Source organism: Balaenoptera ricei, chromosome 19 (genome assembly GCF_028023285.1).
Source record: "Balaenoptera ricei isolate mBalRic1 chromosome 19, mBalRic1.hap2, whole genome shotgun sequence".
In the NCBI taxonomy this organism is placed as follows: Eukaryota; Metazoa; Chordata; class Mammalia; order Artiodactyla; family Balaenopteridae; genus Balaenoptera; species Balaenoptera ricei.
In genome coordinates this window covers 34,975,700-34,999,382 of record NC_082657.1, presented here as the reverse complement: position 1 = coordinate 34,999,382, position 23,683 = coordinate 34,975,700, and the positions used below count along the sequence as shown (strand labels likewise).

The 23,683-nt window shown below is 55.3% G+C and overlaps 1 protein-coding gene across 2 annotated transcripts in view; it reads left to right on the top strand.

The window, feature by feature from the left end:
• Nucleotides 1-23,683, top strand: part of LOC132353586 (guanine nucleotide-binding protein G(o) subunit alpha) — a 157,146-nt gene that overhangs the window by 129,609 nt on the left and 3,854 nt on the right. For both annotated transcript variants that reach the window (XM_059904890.1, XM_059904891.1), the window contains 3 exons: nucleotides 14,007-14,167; nucleotides 18,927-19,055; nucleotides 20,930-21,059. In XM_059904890.1, the coding sequence (XP_059760873.1) occupies nucleotides 14,007-14,167; nucleotides 18,927-19,055; nucleotides 20,930-21,059 (420 nt within the window). The remainder of the gene's footprint in view (nucleotides 1-14,006; nucleotides 14,168-18,926; nucleotides 19,056-20,929; nucleotides 21,060-23,683) is intronic.

The window sequence follows — 23,683 nt, the reverse complement described above, 5'->3', positions numbered from 1 at the left end:
TTGGGATTGACATGTATACACTCATGTGTGTAAAATTGATGACTAATAAGAACCTGCAGTATAAAAAAACAAACAAAAACAAACAAACAAAAAAAATGAAAAGACAAATTTTTAGTATTTATTCATTTAAAAATAACTATAATAAACCCATTATATATTAATACAAATAACATTTTTATGAAAATTACTATCAATATATTGTCTAAAAATACTTCAGAAAGCAGAATATCGCTGTCTCACATTTTTACACAGCTCTTTAATGTCGGGCTTAATGGAAGACAGCTGCGTTTCTCATACGTGCGTCTGTGTTTAGTTCATTGTGATGTGTCGTTCGGTCGAAGAATCTGAATCACATTTGGCCCCACACAAACACATGGTTAGAAAAGAAGGGAGTATTTTACCAGCCTTTTCAAACAGTCCTTCTTTGAAATTCACTAAAACTGAACAGTCGGTAATTTCTTTTTTTATTATTATTTATTTTATTTATTTAGTTTTGGCTGCGTTAGGTCTTCGTTGCTGCGCGCGGGCTTTTCTCTAGTTGCGGTGAGCGGGGGCTCCTCTTCGTTGCGGTGCACAGGCTTCTCATTGCAGTGGCTTCTCTTGTTGTGGAGCACGGGCTCTAGGGCTTCAGTAGTTGTGGTACATGGGCTCAGTAGTTGTGACGCACGGGCTTAGTTGCTCTGTGGCATGTGGGATCTTCCCGGACCAGGGCTCAAACCCATGTCCCCTGTATTGGCAGGTGGATTCTTAACCACTTCGCCACCAGGGAAGTTCCAAGCAGTAGTTTCTTAAAGGGTAGAATCTGAAACTATATCAGTGACCATTTCCTACTCTGTTACATTAAAATCCATTGGTCTCTTCAACAAACAGTACGGGAACAACTGGACATCCACATGCAAAAACGTGAATCTGGACACAGACCTTATACTTTTCACAAAAGTTAACTCAAAATGGATCATAGACCTAATGTGAAGTGTGAACATATGAAACTCCTAGAAGATAATTTAGGAGGCAGTCTAGATGGCCTTGGTTGTGACCATGACTCTTTAGATACAACACCAAAGGCACAGTCCATGAAAGAAAGAATTGATAAACTGGGCTTCATAAAAATTAAAAACTGTTATGTGAAAGACACTCTCAAGAGAATAAGAAGACCAGCCTTGGACTCAGACACAATATTTGCAAAAGAAATATTCAGTAAAGAGCTGTTATCCAAAATATACAAAGAACACTTAAAATTCAACAATAAAAAAGCAAACAATCTGATTTTAAGATGGGCCGAAAACCTTAACAGACACCTCATCAAAGAAGATATATGGATAGCCAATAAGCATATTAAAAGACGCTCCAGGGGCTTCCCTGGTGGTGCAGTGGTTGAGAGTCTGCCTGCCAATGCAGGGGACACGGGTTCGAGCCCTGGTCTGGGAAGATCCCACATGCCACAGAGCAACTGGGCCCGTGAGCCACAATTACTGAGCCTGCGCATCTGGAGCCTGTGCTCTGCAACAAGAGAGGCCGCGATAGTGAGAGGCCCGCGCACCGCGATGAAGGGTGGCCCCCGCTTGCCGCAACTAGAGAAAGCCCTCGCACAGAAACGAAGACCCAACACAGCCCTAAATAAATAAATTAAAAATAAAAAAAAAAGATGCTCCGCATCGTAAGTCATCAGGGAAATGCAAATTAAAACAACAAGGAGACACCACTACACACCTTTGAGAATGGTCAAAACCTGGAACACTGACAACACCAGATGTTGGTGAGGATGTGGAGCAACAGCAGCTCTCAGGCGTTGCTGAGGGGGTGCCAGATGGTCCAGCCACTTTGGAAGAGTTTGGTGGTTTCTTACAAAACTAAACATACTCCTACCATACAATACAGCAATCATGCTCCTTCATATTTACCCGAAAGATGTGAAAACTTACGTATGCACAAAAAACCTGCACACAGATGTTTATAGCGGCTTTATTCATAATTGTCAAAACTTAGAAGCAACCAAAAGGTCCTTCGGTAGGCTAATGGATGAGTAAACTGGGCAACACCCAGACAGTGAAATATTATTCAGCATTTAAAAAAAAAGAGTGATCAAGCCATGAAAAGACAAGGAGGAACCTTAAATGCATATTACTAAGTGAAAGAACCCAATCTTAAAAGGCTACATACTGTATGATTCCAACTATATGACCTTCTGGGAAAGGCAAAGCTATGGAGACAGTGAAAAGATCAGTGGTTGCCAGGGGCTGGGGGAGGGAGGGATGAATAGGCAGAGCACAGAGGATTTTTTAGGACAGTGAAAATCCGCTGTATGATACCACAGTTATGGATGCATGTCATTATACATTTGTCTAAACCCATGGAATGTACAACACCAAGAGTGAACCCAAAGGTTGGCTACAGACTTTAGGTGATTATAATGTGTCAATGTAGGTTCATCTTTGGTTTAAAAAAAATAAATAAAGTGTACCATTCTGGTGAGTGATGTCAATAAATGGGGGAGGAGGCTCTGCATGCATGGGTCAGGGGCTTTATGGGAAAACCCCTGTACCTTCCTCTCAGTTAAGTCTTTTTTTTAAAAATCCGTTGGTCTACTTTGCACTTTGAATGGGTCAACCGTGCATGATTTTTAACATCATTTTGATCATTTGGAAAATACTGGTTCAGAGTTATGCACATCTTCCAAATGTTGCCGTATTTCAGTGGAGAATGTGAAGAACTCATTTGTTAACAACAACATCTATCTTATCAGAAAAGTCTTCAGGTATTGGGAAGCTGTCAAGTTATGATGTTAAATACAAATTTCCAGAATTCTGATTTTTCGCTTGAAAGTTGGAATGTTTCCATTTTGGTAACAAATTTGTTAGTTGCTTTCCTTGAAGTGATAGGCTCACTTGGTTTTTTAGAAAATGTCTTCCAAAGACCAAGTCTGAATTACCATTGTTTGTCTGTCAGGCATTCTTTCAAGTAAAAGTGGTGTCGTATGAAAACAAGGGACCATTTGGGCTGGCAGGGCAGTCTTACAAGTGCCTTCCCTCCAGACAACCGTCATCTGCAGTTTGCAGCACACTTCCTGTTTTATCACACAGAATATGAAAAAGACGTGCGTGCAGGGTAGAGATTCTTTTCTTTTTTTTTTTTATAAATTTATTTTTTAATTTATTTTTGACGTTGGGTCTTCATTGCTGCGCGTGGGCTTTCTCTAGTTGCAGCGAGCGGGGGCTACTGTTCGTTGCCGTGTGAGGTCTTCTCGTTGCGGAGCGCGGGCTGTAGGCGCGTGGGCTTCAGTAGTTGTGGCACGAGGGCTCAGTAGTTGTGGCTCGTGGGCTCTAGAGCGCAGGTCAGTAGTTGTGGCACACGGGCTTACTTGCTCCGCAGCATGTGGGATCTTCCCAGACCAGGGCTTGAACCCATGTCCCCTGCATCGGCAGGCGGATTCTTAACCACTGCGCCACCAGGGAGGTCCCTAGAGATTCTTTTAATTCATAATTTTGGCCACTTCCTCAAGGACATTCTTAAGTAGAACTGGCATTGGTTTTATTGTGACTGCACGGTGGCAAAGAACAGAATGGCAGCTGGTACAGTTCGGTGCCACTGCTTCCTGCGAAGGGGCTGCGGTTTTGTCTCCCGTTGCTTTTGTACCATCAGTGCAGGCAGAGAAGCCAATAACGTCGTCACAGAGTTAGGAAAACAGTTTTGATCTTGTGGACCCCTCAGAGACCCCCAGGGGTGTGTGGGCCACCCTTTGAGAATCACTGATCCAGCCAACCTCTTCCTTTTGCCTTTGAGGACAGAGACTCCGAAAACAGATGAGACTTGCCCAGGGTCGCAGGGTCAGTCAGGCAGAACATGGACACCTGGTGCACTGCCCCAGGCTGTGTCCCTGAGGTCCAAGAAACAAGTGACTCGCTCCTTTTCAAACAAAAACATCATCCGATCACTTTAATGGATGGTGCGGGAACTGACGTCTCCAGTGAGGAGACGAGGAGGGAAGGGGTGTCAGCGAATAAGCCCAAGGAGAGGCACCATCAGCTAAACCTGTCGTCTCCAGGACCCGCCGGCCTCCCATCATGTACGTGCTGCTTCAGCTTCCATCTTTTCTCTTCCATAATTGTGTCGCTAATATCTCCCAGCCGGGGCGGCTCCAATTAAACTATTCACCATCGTCACTTTGTGTTCTGAAGAGAGGAGGTTGTCCATTATCACTTTTCTTTCCCTTTGACTGAGCTCTGTGTGGGTAATTTCATTCTGCCCTTGTTCGTTTCTTAGAAATTTAGCCTATCCAATTTTAGTTCTTTTCTCCCATCTCAGGACATTGAGCTCAGGAGAAAGGAGGCAGAGGATGAGGATTTGGAAATTTCTGTCCCTTTCACCTTAAAGTTTATTTTGGACTGAATAGTGCCTGCCTGGTGGTTCAGCTGTCCTCCCCGCCCCCGTCAGGAGAGCCTCCCAGGAGGTATAGACTGGTAGGTCTGGACCCACCAAGGGGAGAAGGGCAACAAGAGAAAGTGGCACCACCCAAGGCTGTTCCAGAGGGGTTGCTGATTGGGGTTTTAGGCAAGCATGCTTCCCCACTCCATCCTTGGGATCTGGAGCAATCGGAAGCCATGGTGACATAAACAGACCACTGCCCCAGAGGGCCCAGGACAGCCGCTGTCCTGCACCCCCCATCTCTGCCAGTCACCCACCTAGGACACCCCTCTGCACTCTGGCCGGCTATCACTGGCTGGGGCACTGGCCTCCTCTGCAGGCCCTGCTCGCCCCCTTCTACACTGGCCTCAGCATTTCCCACCCCATACCCGCCAGTCTCCCTACCCACCTCTGGCCCTGAAACCCCTGCCAGGGTGGTTTTAGGAGACACACGCAGCGGCTTCACCTAAGAACAGCACAGCTGGGGAGAAGGCCGAAAGCCATGCCTCCTGAGAAGGGCCGGGGGCCTGAGAATGTCCCCAGACCCACACTCAGGGAGCATTAGCATCTGCTCGGTAAGGCTCCGTCCCGGAGCTGCCCACAGTGGGGCCCAGGCTGCCCCCAGCCCTCTCCCCCAGGTTGGGGGTACACAGTTCACACTGAACTCTGTCTGTGTGAGAGCTCCTGGACCATCTGTGCGGGCTGGGTGCTGTTCTTCATTTAATGTCCATGGGCTGCGTGGACCTCTGAGCCCACCATTGTCCAAAGGCCCTGCTGATGGCTGGAGGGGTGTCTGATGCCCTCCAGGGTCCACTGCTTCCTGGCAAGGCCCTCGGCTTCCCCTTTAATTCCCTCGTGAGGGAAGCCCAGTCTCTGGACTGTGCCTGCCTTGTGGGCACAGCTGACCCACGACTGCCTGCTCCCAGTCATACCCCTCTCGCATCCCCCATCCGCACCAGTTTCTCCTTGAGCTGTGGCCCTTACTTAGTGGCTGCCTCCTTGGAGGAGCCTTCCCGGACTCCACAGCTTGGTTGATGTGTCTGACGCCCCCACTGGACAGCAGGCTTGGGTGGGCAGTTTCCAGATCCTGCTGGCTGCCGTATCCCCGGCACCCAGCCCTGGGCTCAGCCAGCCTGTGGTGAGCAAACATTCACTGGTCTAGCACTGGCTCCTTCTGCTTAACTTGGGCCAGGGCCAGGGGTGGGAAACCACACCAATTACAGGGGCTGGCAGATGGTTTCTGAGTGGAAACTTTTAGGTGTCGAGCACTAGAACCAGTGAGCGCTGGAACCCGGGCCAAAGTCATCCCCACAACCCCCTGGTTCTTGAAGATACATAGCAAGCCAGAAGGAAAAGCTGCTTCTAAACAATTGGAAGATCCAGTGGTTTTGAGATGGAAAAGTGTGTGATCCTTCAGAAAATGAGGTTCTTTAGAAAACCCAAGTCTTTTCCCCCTCCTCAGGAGGCAGCCTGGGCTCAAAACAAGGAAGGTTTTCAGAAGGGCTTAGGACAAATAAATCCCTGAGGAATCCTCTGAACCCAGCTGGAGGTCTTGGAAGAGTCTTCCTTTTACAAGACCCCAGGCTCCTGACAAAGATGGGACCATGGGACAGAGGGAGGGGACGTCAAGGGGGCAGTTGTCCCGTGATGTGCTCAGGGCTGGGGAGATGCAGACAGTCTTTCCTTATGCCTAAATATTTCTCTTTCTGGCAAACGTGAAAGCTCCTAAGGCGGGGACCCCACTCGGTAGTGGGTGTATTATGGATAAGTGAGTGAATGGGTGGGTGGCTGCATAGATCAAAGAGGAGTGAAAGGAATGAAGAGGGTGCACAAATGAAGAATGAAAGGATGGACAGACGCTGTGGAAGGATAGTAGGGAGGTGAAGGGATGGGCGGGTGGTTGTGGGAGTGAGTTGGTTGATGGATGAACAGGGGTGGCTGATGGGTGATGATGTAATGGGTGGGTGGACGCCTGATGTTGGATGGGTAGGTACCCTAGATAGGGGGTGAGGGACGTGTGGATGGATGGCTGGAGAAGGGATGGCACAGCTGAAAGGAGGCAAGATTAGAAACAGCACCCAACCCTTGGTTCTGCTGTAGGATCTTTCTGGGGAGCCAGGAAGGTTCTCTTTGCTAAGGCAAGTGGTAGGCCTGTGAGGTGCCCCCGCTCCCCCCAGAGACCCTGTGCCTGACAGCGTGCTCTAGGCACAGGCCTTGCGAAGTACTCCTAAGTCCAAGTGAAGAAAGAGCCCCAAGCATGCCCAGCCCTGAACTGCTAAGTGCCTCTAGTGCCTCAGGTTTTGCCACTAACAAAAAACACCTCATAGATGTTTAAAATACCCCTGGGGGCCACCACTTCCACTGAGAGTCACAGTTAGGAAGGCATCTGCCAGCCCAGGGCCAGGGAAGCAGGGGTGAGGGAGGGGACCCCTCTCTCCCCCGCTGCCCCCAGCGGCAGACAGGAAGGGAGGGGCACTCCCCTGCACGTGCAAGAGAGAATGTGACTGCCGCATTTCCTCAGATGCAGGGGCCTGGGTAGCATGTACAAAGTGCCCAGAATGTGCGTGCAGCCATTCTCCATCTGCTGACCTTGCAGTACTCAGGCTGGGCCTCCAGCGTTGGGAGTCTCTCTGTCTCTTTCCCTTGAAAAACAGAGTCAGCAGCCCATGAAAGGCAGCTGTGCCCACTGGGCCTGGCCCTGCCTGGTCTGTTGGGCTGGGCTTGTCCAGCTCGCCCTCCTTCTCCTGTTGGCCTGTGCACTCCTGCCCCCTGGTGGAGATGGGGCTACTGCAGTGCACAGGGCAGGGCTGGGCAGAATGGAGACTTCCCTGCAGCTAGAGGACCGGGTGTGTGTGTGTGTGTGTGTGTACACGCACACAGTCACACTTTACTTGGTCTAAAAGATGAGAGAAGGAGGAAAACTCTGAAAGATCCAAAGCAGCTCTTCAAATGGAAAAGGTTATTATTATAATTACTATGATTATTGTTATCAAGATTATCATGCTTACCTGAGAAATCTTGTACAAAGCAGGCTTATTTTATGTCAGCTTGTTATTTGTGTCTCAGAGACCTCACCTTTGCTTATAATTAGCATTTGCGGGGCTCTTTATGTTGCAAAGCTGTGTCACGTCGATTTAGCCTCTTTCATCTGCACAAACAACCCTGTGAGGTGGGAACTAATAAGAGAGCAGAGGCTCAGAGAGGTTAAGTGGTCTGTCCAAGGTCACAAAGCTAAAAAGCTGCAGAGCCAGGATTTGAACCTGGGTCACCTGACTGAAAATTCTTATTCGCTTCCCCACCATATCCTTTGCGTTTCCTCTTTTGAGAGGGAAAAGACTCTCTCTCATACTTTAGTTCCAAGCCCCTTTGCTCAGAAGAGAGGGGAGGAGTTTTGCAGACCCAAGGGTTTAACATGCACTTGGCAGTCCCAGTTCCAGATAATGAATACACCGGGGCGCTTGCAAGGCCCTGCAGTGCCTGGCGTATGAGCAGAGATGTGTGGTGTTCATTGCCAGTGGCTCAGCCAGGCCAATGCCAGCTTCCCTGGGTCACCACTCATCCCACCATCATCCCTGGTGTGGCACAGCACAGGCAGGCACCTGCTGCGTCTCTGAGAAGGGTGACCAGGAGACACTGGGCAAGAGAAGCTGGTGCAGGGGCGCTCTCTGTGGCCCAGAGTGGGCAGGCGGGAAGGGTCCTGTGGGCCATGGGAGCCCACACCCCTCCTCATAGTACGGGTTTCAGCTCTCAGGACCAGCTGGCTGACTAGAGATAGCTTTCTGGAAATAGAACCCCTCACCCCTGGACACCAGCAGGCAGCCCCACTGACAGGCCCCTGGATCGCGGGTGCTGCTTCCCAAGCACACTCATGGCCAGTCCCCAGTAGTCCACGTCCCCGTGGCAGGGGGCCCTGGGCTGCATGTCACAGTGAGGGACCCCTGTGTACTGTTAGTTCACAGGGGCAGCTGCCCCCATCACCACCCTGGGCACCCTGCTCCCCAGCGTTGGCCCAGGGCAGCCCACTTCCGGGAGGCACCCTGTGCTGAGCTCCCCACTCCACCAAATGCTGGAGATGCCCCCATCTCCATGAGCCGCTTCCTCTCCCTGCCCGCCCCTTTCTCCAGATGCTCATGGTTAGGGTTTCTGTGGGGTTCTCTAGTGTTGTGGGGCTTTCCAAAAGTATCTCACCTCTGCCTAGAGCAGCTTCAGGACATCTACATGTCACCGTTAAGATGTCATTTAACCAGAAAGGTTACACTGGCTCCGATGAAAAGAAATGTTAATGCTGATTTTAAATCATTGATACGGTGAGAAGAATCCTGCAGGTGTCCCTGAGAGTCATAATCTCTCCGGAGCCTCCTGATCCAAAACCCATAAGAATGGCATCTTTTATGACAGGCTGTAGGTCCATCCACGTCTTACAGAGTGAAGTAAGTCAGAAAGAGAAAAACAAATATCATATATTAACGCATATGTGTGGAACCTAGAAAAATGGTACAGATGAACCGGTTTGCAAGGCAGAAATAGAGGCAAACGTATGGACACCCGGGGGGAAAACCGGGTCGTGGTGGTGGTGGGATGAACTGGGAGATTGGGATTGACATGTATACACTAATATGTATAAAATAGATAACTAATAAGAACCTGCTGTATAAAAAATAAATAAAACTCAAAAAAAAAAAAAAAAAAAGAATGGCATCTTGCCTGTGGTTCACATTCAGAAATGCAGGGTCCCAGCATGTCCTTAAATGTCTCACCCCTTCCCATGCCCCCACCCCGAGGCGTCCAGAGGGCAGGCAGGTTGGCCTCCTCATCCCTCTCTGGTCCCGGGAGCTGGGGAGGTGGGGCGGCAGCACGGCCCGCCCCTCGGGTCCTCCCTGTGCTCGTGCTCTCTGTCTGCTCACCTGGCAGCTCTGTGAAGAGAATGATGATACTGTCACCCCATTTTTCAGGGTAGGATGCTGAGCCCACAGACGTTAAGGCCCTGCGCAAGCCAGGAGCCCAGTTCTGGGTGGTGCCTTGAGCCTGTGGCCTGAGCCCCTAGAAAGCTGCATGGAGCAGGACTGGAGCCCCAAGGCAGGGGTGACCAAAGGGTGCTGTCAGAAAGGAGTGAGTCTTGCGGGGGTGTGGCATGGGAACTGTACGTTACAGCACGGGCAGCCCCAGCCCGTAGAGAATGGTGGCCGGGGAGGGGTGGGCATACTGGGTACTTTGTAAGTGCCAGACCCAAGCCACCGAGGCCCGTGCATCTGAGGAGGGGCAACGGTCACGTTCTCTCTCACATGCAGGGAGCGCCCCTCCCTTGCTCTCGGCCACTGGGGGCAGTCCGGGGGAGAGAGGCCCACTTCCCTAGCCCTGGGCTGGCAGATGTCTCCCTAACTGACCCTCAGTGGAAACGGTGCCCCGCAGGGACATGTTAGACATTTGTGAGGTGTCTGTGGCAGTGGCAGTAATTGGGGCACAACAGGCACTTAGTGGCTGGGGGCCAGGCACGCTGGTGTGTGACAGCAGCACACAGTGACGAATGTCCTGCACCCACTCAGCCCGACTGTGCAGGGCCCTGCCAGGCACGGTGTCAGTGAACAGCCTCCCTCAGCTCCTTGCAGGACTGTCTCCAGAAGCCCACCAGATGGCCTCTAGTGTCCAATACGTGGCCAGTGCCCACAAGGCATCTTAGTGCCCCCCCCACACAGGAAACATAGCGCAGCACATGGGCATGGACGTGTGCCCAGGGCATGGACATGTGCCCGGGCATGACAGGAAGACGGGTGGGGAGTCCGATGCCAGAGGAACTGTGTGGGCCGCAGTAATGGGATGGGTCTGCCTGGAGGAGGTAAGCCTGGTATTGGCCTCGGCACACCAGGCAGTGTATTGTCAGGACTCTTTGGGGTGCACGTGCAAAAATAAACCAAGTAAACAAAAACACATCTTTAACTAGGTTAAGAAAAAGTCAGAGGATTGATTGAGGTAGCTGGAAAGCCAGAGGTATTTGTGGCCGCAGGCACAGCTGGACCCAGGTGTTTTGACATGTTATGGGGACCCGGCGTGCCTCCCTCTCTCAGCTCTGCTTCCCTCAGTGATGGCTGCACATTCAGGTGGGCCCTTCCTTTGAGGGTCTCTCTCTCCTAATAGTTTATACAGGTGTCCTGGAGCTGGTAGGGTTAGTCTCATTTGACAAATTTGGATTCTTTGTCCACCCCAAACTGTTCACTAAGGCCAGCGGGATGGACTGGCCAGGGCCAGACCCTGTGTCCACGCTGGAACTATGGGACGGAGTCGGGGAAAAGAGTGCTTTCCTTCAGGCGAGCAGAGGTTCTGGTGCCCCAAAAGGAGGGAGTGGAAGCCACGTAGGTGGAGGGGGCAGCCATCCAGCAGCAAAGGATGGAGCAGATCAGAGGGGACGGGCCCTTCGCTGCCACCTTGAAGCTGGTCACTGCCCCAGCATCCTCCACTGAGTAACACTGCACAGGTCAGACCTAGTGGCTCTGCCTCCGAACATGCGTCTGCTTTGTCACACCTCATGCTGCCGGGACAGCTGGGCATGCTTTGACCAGCAAGAGGTGGCAGCGCCATGGGGGCTGTAGCAGAGGGAAAGGTGCTGGAAAATGCCTCCCCCAACCCCGCCACTGGCCCAGGAGGGGACCTGGACAGGAAGGTCAGGCCCAGTGTGAGCCCCATCCCCCGGGGCCCCAAAGGCAGGAAGACAAAGGGACAAGGCCCCCCTCTGGCTCTATTAATTGCTTGTTAAGCTTGACCCCCACAAGGCTGGCCCAGCCAGACAGCTGCCACTGTCCTCCAGGGCGCATTGGCAAGGCCCCTCCCTCCCGCCACACCTGACCCTTCCTACCTTCCTCCTTACCCATCTCCCCTACCTTTGCTCAGGGGGCTGGGCTGGACACCATTGTCTGAGATGCAAGTCCAGGGCTGTTGGCTGGAGCACAGTAGAGGTTAACCTTGGGTCCAGGCTCTCCCACTTACTAGCTGTGTGACCTTGAGCAAGTTACCTCACCTCTGAGCCTCAGTCTCCCCATCTGTTAAATAGGATGGCTACCGGGCAGAGCTGCTGTCATGGTTGAACGAGACACAGTGTTGTTGAAATGGACAAGATGAGAGGAGTTGGGAGACAGAGAGGGTGGAGTGAGAAATCGAGGCCGTGCCTGACAGTAAAATGCCATTTGTCTCACAAATGCTGCTGAGCACCAACAACTATGTACAGAGCGTTGTGAGACAGGGGTGCCGTGAAAAGCCAGGAGATTATCCCTGCCCTGCGGAACAGGCACATACAACACCAGCTGTGACGTGGAGTGGTTGGTGCACCGTGGGGCAGACTCTGCCTGGGGCGTGGAGGAGGGCTTCCCTGAGGCAGTGACATCTGAGATGGGGAAGAGCCGGGGGAAGGATGCTCTGGACGGGTGGAGCACCCTGAGGTGAGGTGACCCTGGCTACCTGGGGAACAGAAGGAAAGGCTGTGTGCTTAAAGGCCCAGGAAGGGGGAAAGGTGGGAGGAGGTTAGGACCGAGAGGTAGGCAGGGGCTTTGGAGGCCAAAGTAAGGAGTTTGGAACTTAGGGATAATGGGAAACTATTGAAAGAGTTTAAACAGGGAGAGTTACTGTATCCATTAGGATTAGGTTTGACTGTGAATATCTGGGACCTAGAAGATAGTGATTTAAATCAGGTAGAAGTTTAATTTCAATGTTAAAAAAAAAAAGTCATCAAGCACCTGACTGTTTTTAGATCACCCGTCCACTATCCCTAGGGTGTAGACCTTGTCTTCATGATCCAAGTTGGCTGCTAGAGTTCCAGCCATCACAGGCTTCAGGAAGGAGGAAGTGAGAGAAAAAGGGTGCATCTTCCCTTTACAAAGACTTCTCCAAAGACCTCACTACACTTTGGCTTACCTCTTCATGGGTAGAACGGGTCACATAGTCACATCTTTGCCACAAGCAAAATTAGGAAATGTAGTCTTTAAGTCGGATATCAGTGTGCCCAGTTAAAAAATTGTGGGTTCTTTCTCTGTGGTCTCCTGCTGGCTGTTGTGTGGCAGACAGACTGAAGAGAAGCAAGAGGGAGGCAAGGAACCCTTGGGAGGGGGCTAGGGGCAGCCAGGGAAAGACGGTGGTGGCTCGGACTCAGGGCTGTGCAGGAGGAGATGGGGAGAAGTGGACATTGGGAGGGAGGTGGTAAAATCAAGGATGACTCCTAGTCTTTGAGCAGTTGGGCCGATGGTTGTGGCGTGCACTGAGCTGGGGAAGACGGGAGGGAAACAGAAGGGCAGACAGAGAGGTGTCGCCAGCACAGGACCTTGCCCCACCCCCACCTCCGGCACACCTCAGTGATGAGATGGAGCTGGGAGGACAGCGCCAGGCCAGCCTTCCCCAAACCATGCACTGCATCCCACTGGAGTGGGATTCCCAAGATTCCAGACCACACACAGAGGAGTACGAAGTGGCTTTGTGGAGGCCCGTGGTTTCTAAACCACACCCTTGAGTGGCCTGGCTGAGGCATAGTGTGGCTCTAGGTGGGAGGGTGTCTCTCCCCCAGCAGGAAGTCTTGCCCTACCCACCCCTCAGGTCCCGACTCCCTTCTCACAGATCAGGCAGGAACCTTGAAGGAGGGGTCCAAAGGAGGAAGTCTGGGAAACTGGCCAGGTTTATCACAGTCACCCCACAGGTGGGAAAGCAGGCTGAGATTTCCCGAGGTCATGCAGGCACACAGGAGCAGCATCAGCACATAGGCCCTGACTCACAGGCCTGTTTTTAGCCCCAGGTGGAGGCACCAACCCTGCTCACCCACTCCTGCATCCCTGAGTCACCGCCTGCCTAAGGCACCCAACGCCTGGGTCCCAGGGCCAGCTTTGCAGGTGGCTGCCCCCAGGGGAGGCTCCGGTGCTGAAGAAACTCATCTCCTAGTTGGACGGGGACCCACGCTCTCCTGGTGGGCAGCCCTCCCTGTCAGCTGAGGGTGACTTTGGGAATCCGAGGGCTGAGGTCTTTGGGACACTGTCCCTAGGGAGCTAGATCCGGGCCAGCATCATGGGCATGGCCTGCTGGCGTCCAGGCCAGTTGTGGCTTCCTTCCCAGGGCAGGCAGGCAGAAGGGGACACAGTGCCAGCGTTTTCCCATTGACCTTCTGCAGTAGACAGGCTCTGAGACATAAGTAGCTACTTAGCTGGACAGCTTGATCCCGGAAGTCTCCACAGAAGGCTTTGGCCCCACGTACCTTGGTGCAGAATGTTTTGTTGGCTACAAGTCTTCCAGGCATTGACCACAAGTCTTCCAGGTGTTGACCTTGTCTCCTTCGTGTCTCCCACCGCGAAGGACACCTGCAGATTTCCAGCACCTCCGCTCGCTTCCTGAGCCGCGTGCCACGGGCTGGGGAGCCTGGGTCTCTGGCTCACTTGGAGGGCGGCAGGGTTGAAAGGGCTCGAGAGCGGAGCAACCGTCTAGTAACGATTACCGTGCCCTTGAGTAAAGGACCCTCTGTCACTTCCCCTCTCCCTGACCAGGCCTAGGGCTGAGCCCTTGTCCCGGTGCCCTGGCAGGTGCCCGGCCGGGGCTTCTGTCCCCACCAAGGCCTCAAAGCCGCCGTCCATGTCTCCTCACAGGCCGATGCCAAGATGGTGTGTGACGTGGTGAGTCGAATGGAAGACACGGAGCCCTTCTCTCCAGAGCTGCTCTCCGCCATGATGCGACTCTGGGGCGACTCAGGGATCCAGGAGTGCTTCAACAGGTCCCGCGAGTATCAGCTCAACGACTCCGCCAAATAGTGAGTGTCCCAGGCAGGCGGGAGGCCGAGAGCAGGGCAGCAGTGCGGGCGTGGAAGGGGCTGGGGCCGGTGGGGCAAGGAGGCGTCCTTGCTGAGGTGGGAACCGCTGTGAGGTGTTCTGCCTCGGGTGTCAGGAAGGAAGGAGAAGGGGCTTCTCCTCCTGCCCCCGGGATGAGAAGGAGGCCAGGGAGGTGGGGGGCACAAGCCGACAACAGGGCTCCCAGAGGCCCGGGGGCCGTCGCCTGCTTGCTCTGGAGGGGGCCTGGCCCTCCAGAAGGAAGATTGTCAGTGTAGCAGCGTTTGTGCCCCCTGGAGAACCCTTGACCCCATAAGTACAAATCAAGGGCGACGTAGACAGAAAATAACTTACATGGTGCCCTTTTGTCTTCTTTTTGAGAAAATAATACCCTTTCCATTCCTCTATCTTTAAAATTAAAAATAAGGAATATATAACCCATCAGCTAAGTAAAATAAATAATCAAACATACACTTTAATACTGTGTTATAACTAATAAGGGGAAGAAAAGGACAGGGGAGAGAGAGGGGCCCGGTGGGGCAGGCGAGGAGAGGGGGTGAAGCAGCTGAAAGCCAGAGAGGGCTGGAGGGGTAGGAGAGAGGAAGGCAGAGGGAGTGACAGGGGATCACAGGACTGCCCACTGCAGCCTTGTCACTCCAGGCCTCTGGAAGTTTACATGCCCTTGGCCCCTAGATCGGGGGCTCCAGGCCTCTGGGAATGGTCTGTGGTGGTCGGGGACATGCCTTCTGTTTTGAAGACATTGGGATTGCACTCCAGCTTTCAGGAAACGCACCCACTCTTACAGTCTCGTGTCCAGGTTTTCAGTGGGAGCCTCTGGGCTTAAACCCCACTATCTTAGGAGGCGTGTGCTCCGACACTGATCTGCTCAGCTTCCTCACCAGCGCTTCTCATCTGGGGCCACTTTGCCCCCAGGAGACACTGGCAATGTTTGGAGGCATTTTCGATGGTCCTGACTAGGGTGGTGCTACAGACGTCTAGTGGGGTAGAGGCCAGGGATGCTGCTGACTTCCTACAGACACATTGTACAGTCCTCCATAGCAAAGAATTACCTGACCCAAAATGTCAGTATCGCCAAGATTAAGAAATGCTGGTCTCCACGGTGCTGATGTAGCAGAGGCTAACGCCAAGAAAACAGCGCTCACTAATGGATGCTGGGACATTGCCATTGGCTGTGACGACAGCTAACAAACCAGGGACTTGTCTTCCCATCTCTGCACACCTAGATTGTCCACGGGGCAGGTGCCTGGGTCCCATGAGTCCCAGGTGGTAGCGACCCAGGCCCCAGCCACTGATGAGCCCCCAGGACACCTTGGTGGGCCAGGGGTGCGAGCCCAAAGGTTCAAGTCCACACCTCTCTGTGTACGCTCAAGTCACAGACCTCAACCCAGGTCTCCCCCTCAACACACAGCCATTCAGGCCTGGAGAGAGTCCCTCCCTTCCTCTCCCCCTCCCTGCCCACTGCTCGGCCCAAGTCCAGGCCCTTCCCATCCCCCCGCCACCCTCAGGGGCTCCTCAGGGCATCAAATTGTGACCCCCACTTAAATTGTTACCACTTAACTAATTATAATATGAACCCATGGCAAAAAAATTTTTAAACAATACAGAAAGGTATAAAATTGATAGTGAATCCTCCTCCCAGACCTGTTCCCCTCCCACTGTTAACTATCTCCATTTACTTGTCCCAGTGATGTCCAGAAAAACCTGACCCTCCAACTATAAATAGTATTTAACGACCTCCAGCTGTGAAAGCTGAGGGAGTCAGACCTTCCTTCCTTCCTTTGCTCTTCCCCACTTCCACCACCAGTTTTTTGCTAGTTTTACAGGATTATTTTTAGTTCTTCTGGTGGTTACCTTTATAACTTGAAATGAACGACTTGAGTCAGTACTTGTCAACGCCCCCCAGCTGAGCTGAGGAGACCCGCCCTCCTCTCTCTGTCATCTCTGGGACGGGGCTCCGAGGAGGGCAAGGGCGGGACCCACAGGCAGTCAGGTTCAGAAGGACCTTAAATACTTTCTGGTCCAGGGTTGCTTTGCTGTTGTAGTTTCAGCTGCTATATCTCGTCTTCTGACAAGAGCTGAGGCCCGAAATGTGAAACAGTTCAACGTAGATTTGTTGTGACAGAAAGGAGAGGCCTAATAGGGCTGTCGCCTGGCACAGCTCCGGGGGGCACCACTCACATCCTAGACTGGGTGAGTGTCTCTCCAAGGCCCAGAGCCTCTGTCACCACATGTCCCCTTCCAGCCCCAAGCTGGCCCGTCCTCTCATGTTACCGGCGAGGCTCCAGGGCTGTCGGGGAGACAGGGCACCCAGGTCTCTCTGTGTCATGCGCCGGGGGCGGGTGAACACGGCTGGCCCTCCCCTTTCCCTTCTGAATGATGGCTCTGAGACAGGTCCTGGAAACCCAGAAACCTGAGCACATCCCAGCAGGGGCTGTAAAAGGTAGTTCTGTGGTTTGGTAGGATTATTTTTTCCCAGAGCGAGGTTCCCACTAAAGGTCAGCGCTGGCTGGCAAAGCGTCCTCTCCTTCCCTCCTCTCGGGTCTCCCTGCCCCCCCCTTCCCCATCTGCTCTCCTTAAGCCGCAGAGCCATTATTCCGACGCTCTTCTGGTCAGAGCCTTCCAGAGTGAAATTCCAAGTCCTTACAGTGACCTCAGGGGCCTATGTGCTGTGTCCCCCTCACCTCCATCACCCCCTCCAGTCTCACTGCTACCTGCTCCTGCCCCGTGTTCAGCCTCCCCATCACCTCCCTCCGCACCACCTCCCGTCCAGCACCTGCAGCCTGGGCTCCTCCTCCACTGAGGGCGTGGCCTCTGTGCCCCCTGGTCCTGCTGCTGGGGCGTGAGGCTCATCCCCTCACCTCCTCAGTCTCCACTCGAATGTCATCCTGCTCGACAAGCCTTCCCCAGCCACCTGATATCAAATAGCTGCCCCCAGCCAGCCTCCCCACTTACTGATAGCCTGATTCTTTCCTCCTGACACTTATCACGTCCTGACATGTTGTACAGCTTACTCATCTGTTATTTACCTCATACACGGACACACACACACACAGAGGAACACAGGCTCTGGGGAGGTGGGGCCTATGCCCCCCCAGCACCCAGGACAGTCGGCAGACAGGACACACAGCAGGTGCACAGTCCACTGTGCTCACCCTACCCCCCCGTGGCCACCTCCCTGCGTGAGGCTCAGCCAGCACCGAGGGACAGAGGGCCAGGTTGTCTGTCTAAAGGAGGGTTCCCCAGCTGGGATGGAGGCCAAGACCAGAGGCTCCCAGCCCTGGTCTCCAGCTGGAGACGACAGGAGGAGGCTCGATTTGAAACCAACACAGCTTCTAAGCAGAGGCAGTGGGAGCGTGGGGAGGGGCATGCACAGAGGGTTTGGGAGGATTGGGAAGGGCTGGGAGGGGCCCTCCAGGCTGAAGTCAGAGACTGCCCAGACGCCCACGGGCCTGGAGAGGAGACTGCAGCAGCCAGAGCTTTCAGGTCTGCTCTGCTGCCTCAGCCTCTCTCCTTCCACAGGGGAGAGGAGGCCTGGAGGCCAGTTTAAGAGCACGGGCTTTGGAGTCAGGCAGACCCGGGCTCGAGTCCCAGCAGTGTCCTCTTTCTAAGAGTGTGGCTCCAAGCTTGCCTTCCCTGAGCCTGGGAACACACCGTCGGCTTTATTTCCTTAGGGAGAATTCTCACAAGGATTTGAGGCAGCCTGGGTTATTGGTTTACCAAGGGACACCCTCCTCAGTGAAGGCATCTACCCTTCCCAGCCCCCAGCAGGTCCCAGGGCAGGTGCCAATAAAGCACAGCCCCTCCACGCGCAGCCTGAGACCCCACGTCGTGCCATGACTCAGGCCCTCAGGGCTGCTTCCCGTGGGCTGTGTGTGGGGCTCTCCCCGCACAGGGATGGGTAGCCCCGCTGGCTCTGTGGGTCATTGAATCTTCCTGCCAGCCTGCGAGCTCCCTCCTTCCTGGTTTCCTGGATCCCAAGCTGGCTTAGGGTTCAAACCTAACCCATACCGACCCCTAAAGCCCTTCCCAGTGCGTGGCCTGAGCGGGCGAAGTGCAGAGGCCTGGTCTGTCTACAGAGCAAGTGGTGGTGTGGGAGGGGCTCTGAGGCCAAAGACCTGGGTCCCAGCAAGGCCCCGCCCCTGCCTGGCTGTGTGACCTCTGAGCCTCCCTTCCAGGAGCACCATATGGGGCGATGCGATGGCCCCCTTGATAAACCCTAAGGAGCATGGAAGAGGCAGGCGGAGGTTCCGAGGGCCTCTGGGAAGCCCCATAGGGAACTGTTAAGAGGTGGAATCCCAATCCCTGGCTCACAGCTGGGCGAGGCACTCACCTTCATTAGAAAACCTAAGTTTTCTAATCTATGAAATAGTACATTTAACTCAGGAAATTAAGGATGAAACATGATGATGCATATAAAGACTAGAACCTAACTGTTGCCCATTATTATTTTAAGATGAAGAAACGACAAACACTATTATAAACATGTTAGTCTCATTTAAAGATTCAGCCTTGTCAGTGTGCCTGGAACCGTGCACGTAGCCCTCGGTCTGAGCCAGAGGCTCTGAGCGCATGCGGCCGGGACGTGAGCTTCTCTTCCTCAGCTGCTTCCCCACACCTGGCCCTGGACGGGGTGGTGCCATCATTTCACAGGTCAGGACTGGCTCTCGGGGAAGGCGGTGCCCAGCACCTGGTCTATGGTCCCCTGTGTGTTGCCATCCCCAGCTACCTGGACAGCCTGGATCGGATCGGGGCTGCCGACTACCAGCCCACCGAGCAGGACATCCTCCGAACCAGGGTCAAAACCACTGGCATCGTAGAAACCCACTTCACATTCAAGAACCTCCACTTCAGGTGAGGCCCAGGGAGGCTCCCGAGCCCTGGCGAGGGTGCCAAGAGATGGGCAAAGCCTGCCTCTCGGCCTCCCCTCGTCTGGAGCACCCAGATGTCGCCCTGCCTCAGGGAGCGTTCAAGTTGGGACAGGCAGTTAGAAACGAGAAGGGGCCTGTGTGTGTGCCTCTCTTGCACCAAGTTCGGGGGCTGGGGTGAGTGGGGAGGCTTCCTGGAAGAGGGGTCCTGGAGTGGGGCTCTGAGGAACAGGGAAGATTTAAGCGGACAAAGGAGGGGAGTCCTGTCCTTGGGTGATTTCTGAGGAGGAGGAGGGGGGATCACCTAGGTGGCCCCTTGGAGGCCACCTTGTGAGAGGGGTGGGGAGTAAGGTGGGTGAACCCAAGCGACATGTGTGCAACCCCAGGACCCATGTCATCTCAGAGCTGGAGAGGGTTTGGAGATCAGCTGACCCACTCTCTCCGGGTACACTTGGGGAAACCGAGGCCTGGGAGGAGTAAGGCTGTCCCCCAAGCACAGAACACAGCTCAAGTCCAGGGGTCTGAGCGCCTCAGAACAGGCCCTGCTGGAGGGTTGTGGCGCCACCTGGGGCAGCCTCCATGCACTGAGGCCTGGGAGCCGCTGTCCTGCCCCTACCTGCCTCCCATGCGTGGTTTCCAGGTGTCAGGTGGAACAGGAGGAGTGGCCTGTGTAAGGCCTCTTCTTGGCCCCCTGCCTGCCCTGGGAGGGCTGGACTCCAGGACCCCTGGCCAGCCCACGGCCCAGCCCCTGCCCACTCCCACTGAGACAGAGGGCGCTGAAGTTCTGTCTCTATCTCCGCAGGGCCGCACGAGCCTCACTGGGCACACGGGCCTCTAGGCCTCCCCTGAACCTGGGGAGCGTAGTGATGGGCACTGAGGCCCCACAAGGTGCCTCTTGCCCCCTACTCTCTCCAGTCTCTCCCGCCTCAGCCCTCGGGGGCAGAGGGTGCGGGGCTGGGCTCGGGGCTGCCCGGCCTGCAGAGTCAGAGCATAAGTGCTGTGGAGGGGCCGCAGAGACCATCAGCCTATGCCCAGCATTTCAGATGGGGAAGCGGGATCCAAGGGAGGCGGTGATGGGACGAGTACAAGGCCTGTTTCCTTGTTCCAGGCCCACTCTGGGCTCTGCCTACGGTTACTCTCCTCTGTCGGGAGGTCAGGGCCCAGCCCACCCCGGTAGCTGTGTGCCAGCAGACCTCCCGGGCCTAGGAGGCAGTGGACCTTCATTCAGGGCGTTAGGTGTGAGGTTGACCTCTTCCTTCCAGGAACCAAGCCGCACCTGCCACAGTCTCCCCCCACGGCCCTCCTGCCCCCTGGGGGATGGTGTCTGAGAGAGGGAAAGGGAGGGGAGGCACAGAGCAGAGGCTTTGTCTGCAGACAGACCTGGGTCCCACCCCATCTCTACCACACCAACTCCTGCCAGGACCCTGGGCACTTAACCCCTTGGGGCCTCACTGTCCCTCCACGTAGCAGGTGACGACCCCTGCCCGCCTCCCTCCCTCCTGGGCTGCTCTGGAGTTTTCACAGCCCACAGACGTGAACAGACACGCTCAGAAAGCCAGGGACAGGATGTGCGTGTTACCCTGAGAGGAGGACTTCGCAGAGGCGTTAGTAAAAGTCCTGAGATGCAAGGGCAGGTCTTCGAGTCTCGGTGTGGGAGCACAGCCCAGTCGTGGGGCAGAAGCAGTGATAGACACCCTGCCCCGGGGACGCGGCAGTCGGCCCTCAGCGCCCGGAGCGAGGCTCCTTGGGAGGCTCGTTGCGGGTACAGCCCCCTTCCCCACGCCGCCTGCTTGACCAGCGTCCACACACCGGCCGGGGCCCCACCGCCCACCACGTGCAGCTTCCCTGTCTCCCCTGCAGGCTGTTCGACGTCGGGGGCCAACGATCTGAACGCAAGAAGTGGATTCACTGCTTCGAGGACGTCACGGCCATCATCTTCTGCGTCGCGCTCAGCGGCTATGACCAGGTGCTCCACGAAGACGAGACCACGGTGAGTGGCCCTGGGCCGCCTGGCCTCAGTGGCCCAAGGCAGCTCTCGGGTGGGGCTGGCTGCGGTGGCCGGGGATTCCGTTGTCGGCCAGGCCGTGCCCGGGCTCTCTCTTCTGACTTCGTTGCCGGGCAGACGCCTCGTGATGCCGATGCAGCAAAGGCAGCCACAGGCCGCCCTGCTCAGAGGCTGCATGCAGACTGGTGATAAACATCTCTGCAGACTCTGGGTCTCGGGCAGTACGTGCCTCTTTAATAAATTCAACAGAGTCACAGAGGCCGTCAGGCCAGAACCAAATTAAGCAAATCCTAAACAAAATCAGGGTGCAGTCGAGCAAGAATGTACGTAAGACAGAAATAGCGGTTCTTAGCCCTCACAGCCCTCCCTGAGCAGTGGACGGGGCTGGCAGCCGGAAGGGCAACGGGACATGGCATGTGGGCGAGTGACAGCAAGGGCGCGGGCCCCTCCCCTGGAGGATGCCAGCCCAGGTTCCCACCTCCCGTCAATGCGTCTTCAGTCTGGGGCCTCAGAGAACTGCCAGGCTGGCTTCAGAGGGGGGCCCTCACCTGGAGAGGGCGCGGCCTTTCTCTGGGCCTGGACTGGGCCTGGGCCTGGTTTGCTGCTGAATTCAGGCAGCACCCTCTTTGCCTCGGTTACTGTCTGCTGTCAAAGGGGTGTAACCATAGTACCTGCCTGGTGGGGCCTTGGCAATGGAGTGAGAATCCGCGAGAAGTACTTGGAACCGTTTCTGGCACAGCTGCGCCGAGCTGGTGGTTGTATTGTCACTGGGGATTGTGCTGAGTTGGGGGCCCACTGAGCTGCCCGTGGAGAGGTGGGCCTGCTGCAGAGCCTCAGAGCAGTGGCCCGGCGCACCACGGGTTCTCCGGAGACAAACACCTGCCGCGGTAGGGCTCCTGGGCTGTGGGGTCACACCTTTGGCGATCATTAGCTCCTGCTGTGTGAAGCAGGCACAGAGCCCTGGCACTGAGGGTTTGGGGCTAGGCTCGTCACGGTGGGCCTTGAGCAAGGCCTGTCTTCTCTCTGGGCCTGTCTCCTCGTCAGTCCTGCCTGCTGGTCCCTCGGGACTGCTGCGAACATCTGCTGAGCTTTGGGGTGCAGTGCTGTGGGGAGGAGGAGCCGCCGTCCTGCGGGACTTATGCAGCGATGAGGCTGTGGGAAGATTGGGGCCAGGGCCGCTGGCCGGGTGGGTGATCCGGACTCGCGCCACGTGCTGGCTTGTCCCCCTTGCCCTTTCTCCTTCAGTCCCAGGTACACTCCTGAGTTAGGCATCAGCAAAGCCCCCCAAGCCCTGCCTTGTTCCAGGGCGAGTCTCTGGGGCCCCAGCTGTGCAGCTCTTTCTGGTAACGCCATAATCATTCTCAGTGGCCTCAGCTGGCTGTGGCGTCTAAGATCACCAGACCTGGACCCACTGACCACCCCAAAGCCCCAAAGGTTGGCTCCTGCTGCCCCCACAAGGCACCCGCATGCAGGGACTGCCCCGGCACTTCTCTCACTGGTCCGTTGTTGACTCTCCTTTTGGACCCACTGTTCACGGTTCATTTGGCCACTCACGTGGTCTGAGATCCAGGTGGCTCATCTTTTCTTCCTGCAGCGCCTGGGAGTGGGAAGCAGGGCTGGTGCAGTGAGCAAAAAGCTGATCCTGCTGTGGGTTTCAAATAAACTGAAACACTGGGGTGTCGAGGGCCCCAGGCCTCTCTCCGGGGACCCGCTCAGCTCAATCCCGAGTCCCAGGCCCATCAGCCCTGGGCAGAGGCTCGCACTCACCTCTGGAGCACAAGGCAGAGCAGAGGGACGTCTGGGCGGGTCTGGCAGCCACGGGGTCCCAAGCTCCATGGCCCTCGGGTCTCCAGTAAACACGGACAGGTGCCAAGCCTCACGCTCGGATGGCCTCTCTGGTCTGCTTGCCTAGGCAGCCCTCGCTCCAGAGCAGGGCCCGTCCTGGGGCACCTTCCTTCTCGCCTTCCTGCCTTTACTGTCTCTCTCCCACCTCCCTCCTTCTCCCCCATTTCCCCGCCCTTCTTCACAAGGGCTGGAGCAGAGGACCTTGGGGAAGCAACAGCACGTGGGGCCACAGCCAGGAGCAGGCTGTTCCTGGGGCTCCGTCCACCCAGGAAAGAGCAGCAGCCCCTCCAGGGCACGGCAGTTGGCTTTACCACTTAACAAGAGCCCACAAAGGCGGCTCATTGCCACGGTGACAGCAAGAAGAGCGCCGTAGAGCTGAGCAAAACGCCTGTGTGTCCAGGGCCAGGCGGCAGCGTTGGGCAGCTGGGGGTCCGGGCGGATGTGGCCCGGGGTCTAGCCCCGCCCCCTGCCGCCGGTGAGCGTGGCAGCCGCTCCGCCTGCTTCTCTGTAAAATGAAGCCCCGGGCAGAGCAGCCTCTGGGCGGCTGTGAGGACCAGCAGGCTCGGAGCTGCAAGAGTGCCTGCCCTCAGGACTCTCCGCTCAGCAGACGGCAGCTGTGGGACGGCTCTGTCCAGGCACACGGCTCAAGGACAAGCTATGGGACGAGGACTCCCTGTCCCCGCGAGGCAAGAGCTCCACCCTGCTGACCAGTCCCTGGTCCTCCACCTTCCTCTCCGGTCGGCCCTGCCCCTCCCTCCCAAGCC